Source organism: Ailuropoda melanoleuca, chromosome 8, assembly GCF_002007445.2.
Source record: "Ailuropoda melanoleuca isolate Jingjing chromosome 8, ASM200744v2, whole genome shotgun sequence".
In the NCBI taxonomy this organism is placed as follows: Eukaryota; Metazoa; Chordata; class Mammalia; order Carnivora; family Ursidae; genus Ailuropoda; species Ailuropoda melanoleuca.
In genome coordinates this window covers 127,511,649-127,519,445 of record NC_048225.1, presented here as the reverse complement: position 1 = coordinate 127,519,445, position 7,797 = coordinate 127,511,649, and the positions used below count along the sequence as shown (strand labels likewise).

The following is a 7,797-nucleotide window of genomic DNA, read 5'->3' as shown; positions in this document are numbered from 1 at the left end:
CCTGGGCCAAGGCCCCCGCGAGGCCCAGCGCGGCGCCGAGAACCTCCAGGCTGGGGTGGGCCGGCGGGGCCTCACCTCACCATCACGTGCGGGGGGGCAGCGACGCCCCTCGTCACAGAGACCGGGACCCCTAGGTTGCCCCCTTTTTCTGCTGCTCGGGTTCATTATGAGAATGGCCCCAGGTGGCCTCCCTTGGGACTGGCAGCCGGTGAGCGCACGCGCACACATGGGCGCTTCCTCTGACCGCAGTGCGCGGATCGGTACGAGCGGGCGCAAAACTGTTTTCCCTGGACAGGGCCTCGCCCAGGGAGGCTTGGTGGGGTCTGTCTGGGGGCCCTGGGGACACTCGGGCAGATATCAGGGGGGCCCTTGCTGGGCCCCTCCTGCCCTGGCCTGAGCCCAGTGGGGCTGCGGCCTTCACCCTGGGCGACAAGGCCGTGCGTGAGGGCACTGCCTCCTCTCCGGGCTGGGCTGAGGCAGACGTGGCCCTCGGGTGCACCGGGGTTTCGAGCTGGATGTCCGTGTCCTGGAAGACGGGTCCCTGCGGCTGTTCACCCTGAGGAGGGCCCCGGCACAGGAGGGTCAGAGGGTCAAGAGCAGAGGCACGCTCCTCTCCCTGCTTCCCACGGGCCCTGCCTCTCCCCCTGCGGGGGCACCAGGGAGAGGCTCTCCACCACCCCAGACAGAAGAGCTGTCTTCATCTGATGGCCCACCTCTGCTGGTTTGGGGTTTCCTGTCCTGACGCAGAGGCCGAGCCGCACCCCCCCCCCCCCCCCCCCCCCCCCCCGCACCGGGTCTGCCGCTGAGGTCCCGCAGGGGCGGAGCGCCTCGGGGTGAACGAGGGCATGGAGGGCCTCGCTGCCTCAGGCCCTTCCCTCCCTGGGGTTTGGCTCCTGCCCTTGGGGCCGACAGTGCAAATCACAGCCTTCCAGAGGCAGCCCAGCTCTGCCGGACTCTATTTTAGACCTGGAGCCCCCCATTCTCCGCAGGCTCCCCTCCCACCCCGCCTGGCCTGCCCCACTGGGCTGGAGCTGGGGGCTTGGGGTGCACCCTGCCGGGACGCCGAGCCTGCCCAGGCAGCTCCGGTTCCAACCACAACATCCTTTGGGGTTTGGCCCTCAGAGCGGGGGCGGACGACTCCCAAACAGCCCTGGCAGATCCCCCGTGTCCCGCCCACGACACGGTGGGCCCCCCTTCCCCCGCAGCACAACCTGGATATAAACCACGCTGGCGGCCGTGAGAGGCAGACCGACCAGCTGAGGTCCAGCAGCAGCCCCGGCAGCTGCGCACCGACACCCACAGACAGGACAGACCCGCCATGAGACACGTGACAGTTCTCGCCCTGCTGGCCCTGGCCGCGCTCTGCCTGGCTGGCCCAGCAGGTGAGTGCCCACCTCGGCCCGGCCTCCCCCCCCACTTCCAGTCCTGCCACCCTCCTGCAGGCTCTGTCCTGGCGGGGGGAGAGAGGAGGGAGCCCAGGGACAAGCGGGGTGAACCAGGCCCTCTCCTTTGCAGGTGCAAAGCCCAGCGGTGTGGAGTCCCACAGAGGTGCAGGTGGGTGCAGGGCCTGGTGGGGGGCCATGCGCGCATCACCCAGCGGGGCTGCCGCCATGCCCCAGACCCTGAGGCCCCCCCCATCCCTGCCTTTCCGCCCCACAGCCTTCGTGTCCAGGCGGGAGGGCAGCGAGGTGGTGAGGAGGCCCCGACGCTACCTGGACTCCGGGCTGGGGTGAGTGCCGTCCAGGGCCCTGCTGCTTCAGACCCAACGTGGGGGACCTGCGGGGAGAGGGCAGCCCCCTGCCCAGGGCTCCGCAGTCCCCCCAGGGCCGCGTGAGGAGGGGACAGGCATTTTTCGTGGAGGCTGATGCGGCTCTCTCGGCGTGTCAGGGCCCCAGCCCCCTACCCGGATCCCCTGGAGCCCAAGAGGGAAGTATGTGAGCTCAACCCCAACTGCGACGAGCTGGCGGACCACATCGGCTTCCAGGACGCCTACCGGCGCTTCTACGGCCCCGTCTAGAGCGGGCAGCCCCTCTGGCCCTGCTGACAGCGCCGCCCCCCGCCGCCGCTCCCCTCCCCTCCCCTTGCCCCCCCGCCCCGCAAGTGTGGGGTCCCCATCACCCCAGCTGGTCCAGAATAAAGGCCGGCAGAGGAATTGGTGGGGCTGCGAGTCTGTGTCCATCTGTGGAGGTGGGAGGCGGTGTGGATGGGAGTGGAGAAAGTCCTTCCCCAAATCTGCTGTTGACTGATTTATTTGTACCTGCCTTGTGTGGAAGCATCAAAGGGAGCGTCCTAAAAGTCTAATTATGAGGGTCCCCCCACCCAGCCCACAGCACCATCCAGGACACCCATGTAGACCCAGAGGCCTGGACATAGAGCACATGGCTGTGGCCAGGACAGACGGGCTCTTGCCCGTGGGCAGAGCGCTGCCTGTAGACGGGGCCGCCCGGTTCAGGGGTCGAGGGCAGCCGCGGGTCTCCTGCCGGACGCACGAGCACGTGGGGTGGGCCTGCGTTAGTCGTGTTAGTGCTTCCTTGGGCTCGGCAGAGACTCGCAGGCAGGAACGGGACCAGGTGTCAGGGCCCCGGCACCTCCCCGTCCCCAGCCTCCAGCCGGGTGGCCAGCTCCAGCCTGGACACACGCACTGCCCCTCACGGACCCTCAGCACTTGCCCCAGCCCCACCGAGCGCCCCCTCGCGACCTTCCCGCTTGCCGCTAGCACCTCCCCGCCCCTCCTCTCCTCTGCCCTCTCCGCAGCCCCTCTGGCTCCAGGCTCCGCTGTGCCCGCTCATCAGGCCCCTGCCGGGCTCCTCCCCAGCTCCAGGGCCTGGCCTCTACCTTCTCCCAGGGCAGGCTCAGAGATGGGCCCTCACTGCCGTCTGGCCTTCACACCCCCCTCCAGGGGGCCGCCCTGCAGCAGGGGGCAGGTGCGGGGGGCCCGACACAGGGAGGCCGTGAAGGCAGCAATGATGAGCAGGTTCCCGGCCACCGCCAGGCCCAGCGTGGCCACCGTGCCCACCAGGCCTACGGGGGGCTCCTGCGCGGCCAGCCAGGCGCGGCGAGATCCCATGTCAGCTAGCACCGCCTCCAGCTGGAAGTGGGTGCCCAGCACGGCACAGACGTGGAACAGCTGGTGGCTGTGGCCTGTGGGGAGGCGGGCGGCTCAGGGCAGGTATCCCGTTCCCAGGGCTGCTCCCCTAAACTGGGACTAAGAAGACCTGCCCGGAGGAGCATGACAGCCGATGTGCACAGGCCCCGGTCCAGGTGCTACTAGTTCATTACCTGAGGAGGGGGCGACCTGGCCCCGGGGCGTGCTCCCTGGCTGTGAGACCCCATTACTCTGTTCACCTGCGCCCTGGCCGCTGTCTCCTCTCACCCCTCCCTGGACGGGACTCTCACCAATGTAGTCGAAGCGTCCCGGGGCCAGCCGCTCGGGCAGGCGGGAGGCGAAAAGGAAGCCCGTGAGCAGCGCGCAGACGAGGTGGTAGCGGTGGCTGGCGCTCAGTGCCTCCGGCCCGCAGGCAGGGCCCCTGTCCCAGCACAGTCCCAGCTGGCAGAGAACAAGCAGAGCTGGTGGGGAGGGCCCTGGGGAGCGAGGGCCTGGGGAGCAGGGAGGGCAGGAGCATCGGGCTCCCTTACCCGGTAGAAGAGAGGGAGGTTGTCGAACAGGAAGGGATAGGCGAAAGCAGCCGTGCGCAGGACCTTACTGAGCCCAGGGCTCTCTAGCTCAGGGAACCTGGGAGGCGGGAGGGAAAGGCTGGTTACTGCCTTTTCTCCGGGGGTGCTCAGCGAAGGACCGGGGTCCTTGGCCAAGATGGAATGTCACGGTAGCTTAGTGGCTGTACAAGGACTCAGGGCACTCCAGCCCTCTGAAAACGACGCATCTGTGAAGGGGGCGTAGACACCGGTCTCCTGGAGGGTGGCTGTGAGAATTCAAGGAGACAGTGCGGGTACGGTGCTGGCGCACCGGAGCCACAACCCGTGAGGCCTCCATAAGCCGGGGCCATTGTTACTAACGTTGGTCAACAGTCCGAGGCGCAGGTAAGCCATCGCTGGCCTCCAGTGTGTCTGGGGGTGCCCTGTCCTGTCCGCCCGTCTTCCCCTGCTGCACTGCCGGAGAACCCACCGGGAGTAGCAGGAGAGGCCGGTGCACAGGAAGGAATTGAGGGCGGCGGCAGGCACAAAGAGTTGGTGCAGGCGGCTGTGCAGCCAGGAGGCTGGCATGGAGTAGGCGGCATAAGGGAAGGCACAGCCTGGGGAGAAAGGGGGCGGGGCTGGAGCTGAGGCCCCAAGGCCGCGCACGCCCCCCCTCGGGGTGCCCGCGCCCGGCCCCGCCTCCAGCACCCCGGCCGCGCCCCCCCACCGCGCGGAGCGACCCCTTCATCCCCTGGGTCCCGCCCCCGGAGAGCTCCAACCACGCCCCCGGGGCGCTCCGGCCGCGCTCCGGGCGCGCTCCGGGCCCGCTCAGGCCCCGCGGGGCTCACCCAGGCTGTAGAGGCTGAGCGCGCCGTAGTCCAGGAAGTAACAGATGTGGCGCGCGCGGGGCGACATGGAGCTGAAGGTGTGCGCGCAGCACGACGCGAAGGGGTAGAGGCAGGCGGGCAGCAGGAAGACGAGTAGCGGCCGGTGGTACGGCTCCGCCCGGAAGCCCGGGCCCCCCGCCAGCGCCAGCAGGCGCCACACGAAGTACCTGCGGAGGGCAGGTGCTCAGGCCCGCTGCCCACTCGCCGCGCCCCCGCGGGCCGGACGGCCCCTGCTCCCGAGGAGCCCCTCCGGGCACCGCTCACCAGGTGGGCAGGAAGTGAGTCCAGATGTTGACCGTCTCGTTGGTCATCTGGAAAGAGCTAAGGACACAGTCCCGGGCCGAGCTGGTGGGGCGGCGGTAGCCAGACATGATGCCGTCTTCCCAGAACACCTGTGCAGGTGGGACACAGGAGGGGCGTCACTGGGCCCGCCCCTTTCCCTCCGTGAGAGGTCTCTGCAAGGGGCATGGAAGAGAATGGGCCCCAAAGCCAAACCAAATCCGACCCCCCTCTTACCGCGGGCCTCGAACACCCAGAGAGCAGGGGAGAAAGCGAGGAGGCAGCGGGAAGGGGACCAGAGAGGAGGGGCGGGGTGGGGCTCCGGGGAAGAAGGGGACTCTGGGTGGGGGGGTCGCCCCCAGGTTCCTTAGAGAACAGAGGGATGGCAGGGATAAGATGGCAAGGATAAGAAGGAGCCCCCACACCCACGCCCAGTTGCTCAAAGGGAGGACTCTGCCCCAGTCAGTCGGTAGCCTGGGGAGCGGGAGTTGGTGGGTCAGGCCCCTCACCCTGGGGACCTGGTGGACTCGAAGGAGTTGGGGCAGCTTGAGACTGAGCATGGTGGCCCGGCACCTCCACGCCGTGACCTAGAGACAAAGTGCGGGGTGAGGGCATCGGTGTCTGGCCCCATCCACAGGCTCTTTCTCACTCCGGTCCAGGCCGGGCCTGGTCACTGGGACCCAGGACGGGCTGTGCGCGCACGTGCGCGCGTGGGTGGGAGCTGCTTGCCGGTCCTCATACCACGTGACCCCCGTCCCGCCCGGAGTTTTCCGTTCCCCGCCCCCGCCCCAGAGGGGCTGCTCAGCTTCAGGGCCGGACCGCCTGAGTGCACGGTGCTCCCCAGCCCGAGGGCGGCCTGGGTTAGCAGCCCCAGCCCCTGGATCCGGGTCCCCAGGCCCCGGTTTCTGTCTCCAGAGAAGCCTGAGTCAGGGAGGTCAATGCAGAGCGCGCCCACGCACGCCCCCGCCCCCCACCGGAGCGCCCCTTGGCCCACGGAGCCGGGGCTGAGCACAGAGGACTGACGGCGCTCGCCGAGAATTCCTGGAGGGGCCAGACGGCCGCGGGAGGGGCAACGAGTTAGGGGGTGTCTGGCTCTTCTGAAAGAGCTATACTTGTGTCCCGGGGGTCCCCGACCCTCCTGAGCCCCGTACCCCTCAGCTCCAGACCTGTGCGCTGCCTCCCGGCGGCCGCGGCTCCGCTGCGCCGCCCCCCCCCCCCCCCCCCCCCCCCCCCCCNGCACCGCTGGAGGGGCCGGGCCAGCCGGGCGGGTGGAGCCGCCCCGGGGGAGGGAGAATAAGACCCTCCCCCTCCCAGGCCAAAATATCCCTGCAACAATACAGGCCCGCCCCACCCCTCTTCCTGCCTCCAGCGGTGGCGGGGTGTGTACCGGGCCCTCCGGACTTCACGCCGCTGGCGGGTCCCCCGAGCCGCTGCTCCGGCCAGGCCCTCCGCCTCTGAGCTGGGCGCTGGGGACCCTGCTGGGCGGAGGCAGACCGGGTCTCTAGTCCCTGTGCTCGGCCTGAGCTTTTAGATGAGGCCTCCCGGGTACCCTGCCCCTCCCAGGAGTGGGATGGGGGTGGTCTGACCCACCCTGCGTGCTGCCCACCTCCCTGTGGGGGACGGGTTGGAGAGAAGATGCTGGAGCCTAGGTCCCTTCAGGGTCCCTTCCCTTAGCGGTAGGGTTTAGGGTCTCCGGAGGACTGCGTGCCGTAGCCATGGAAACAGGAGGGGGCTGGAGAGGTGCTTTACCTCTGGTCCTCCAGAGCTTGTGTCATGCCCCAGGTGAGCTCCTTACCCAGAGCGTGGCGGGGGCTCCTAAGCCGGTGGGTCAGCAGGCCCAGGGCTCCTCGGGCAGAGTCCCAGGCTCCTGCCCGCCAGGCCGACGGGAGGGAGAGAGTGGCGGGCAGGCAGGCCAGGCCTGGGCGGGGAGTGAGACAAAGGGGAGCCGGGAACAATCCCAGCCTTGTCCAGCCCCCAGGGAGCAGCGTGGGGTGGCCCAGCCCCATTAGCAGGCAGCTCACTCGGCCTCCTGCACACAGCCAGCCCCTCCAGCTTGACCCAAGCCCATCGGACCGGCCACAACAGCCTGGAGCCCCAGCCCGGCCTCGGCCAGGGCGATGCGGAGCCCTCCTCAGACCAGGCTGCACGAGGGGTCTGGGTTCTGCCGGGAGCGGGGCCTCTGCTGGGCCGGGCACGGGAATCCAAACCCTGACCTGTGATCTCGGAAAGCACCCTCATGCCGACGTGCCCTCCCGACCAGGCCAGGGGTCTTGACGCGCGACCGGTTTCTGTAGTCAACCAGGACCTTGCCACCAACGGGGAAACTATATCCACAGAATTGGTCGTGGCGGGCGACCTGGCCGTAAGGGTGTGGCTATTAACAGGGTGACAGACAAGAGGACGCCCTGAGACCTACAGCACCTCCACTGAGATGCCCCTCGATGTTGCTGACCTCATCTGAGGGGCCGTCCTGCTACCTAGGCCTCCCCAGGGTTCAGTCCAGGCGGCTGAAGAGGATAGGAGGGGGGAGGGAAGGGAGCCAAGGGATGGACATCTTGTCATAAATGTCACTTGAGGCAAAAGAAGGAAAAAAAAACAAGCACCCGTCACTGCGCTTCGGTGCCTCTTAGCGCCCGGTGCTGGGCACAGTCCAGAGCGCAGGTCTGTAGGAAATGCTGGCTGAACAAGGGAACCGCCATGCCTGTTCATCCCGACACTGACGTGCCAGTCCTCGCAGGGACAGGGGCTGAGGCCCCAGGGGCTGGTCTCCAGGCTCCCACCCGTGGCCCCTGGAGAAAGAGCTTCAGCCCACAGAGAGGACGCAGCGGGCAACCGCCCCCGGGGCGCCATGGTCTTCACCAGCGCCCCCACCCAGCGCCCCCACAAAGGCACCAGCTGCTCACAGGGCCTCCGCACTCGACCGGGTCTTCCACAAAACCTTGCCTGGAGCTTGCGCCCGAGCTGCCTGCTTCCCGCTTCGAAGGATTTGCCTCAACGC

General features: G+C 68.5%; 2 protein-coding genes across 8 annotated transcripts; one reads left to right on the top strand and one right to left on the bottom strand.

Annotated features, from left to right (window-relative positions):
- The first annotated feature begins 91 nt into the window (after positions 1-91).
- On the top strand, positions 92-2,151 carry BGLAP (bone gamma-carboxyglutamate protein). The gene is made up of 4 exons (XM_002926956.4): positions 92-1,382; positions 1,516-1,554; positions 1,660-1,729; positions 1,888-2,151. Exons 1-4 carry the CDS (start codon positions 1,319-1,321, stop codon positions 2,015-2,017), a joined length of 303 nt encoding a protein of 100 aa, XP_002927002.1. The 5' UTR covers positions 92-1,318; the 3' UTR covers positions 2,018-2,151.
- An 82-nt stretch (positions 2,152-2,233) lies between these two features.
- On the bottom strand, positions 2,234-7,146 carry PAQR6 (progestin and adipoQ receptor family member 6). Of its 7 annotated transcripts, none has more exons than XM_034667455.1 (8): positions 6,595-7,146; positions 5,309-5,386; positions 4,785-4,912; positions 4,482-4,687; positions 4,124-4,250; positions 3,637-3,733; positions 3,397-3,547; positions 2,234-3,141 (listed from the first exon to the last, which is right to left on the bottom strand). In XM_034667455.1, exons 2-8 carry the CDS (start codon positions 5,357-5,359, stop codon positions 2,867-2,869), a joined length of 1,035 nt encoding a protein of 344 aa, XP_034523346.1. In that variant the 5' UTR covers positions 5,360-5,386; positions 6,595-7,146; the 3' UTR covers positions 2,234-2,866. The 7 variants fall into 7 exon arrangements, with proteins under 7 accessions (XP_034523346.1, XP_034523347.1, XP_034523348.1 ...); XM_034667456.1 differs by having other exon boundaries at positions 6,549-6,622; XM_034667457.1 differs by lacking the exon at positions 6,595-7,146 and adding an exon at positions 6,390-6,486.
- Between the last annotated feature and the right edge of the window lie 651 nt (positions 7,147-7,797).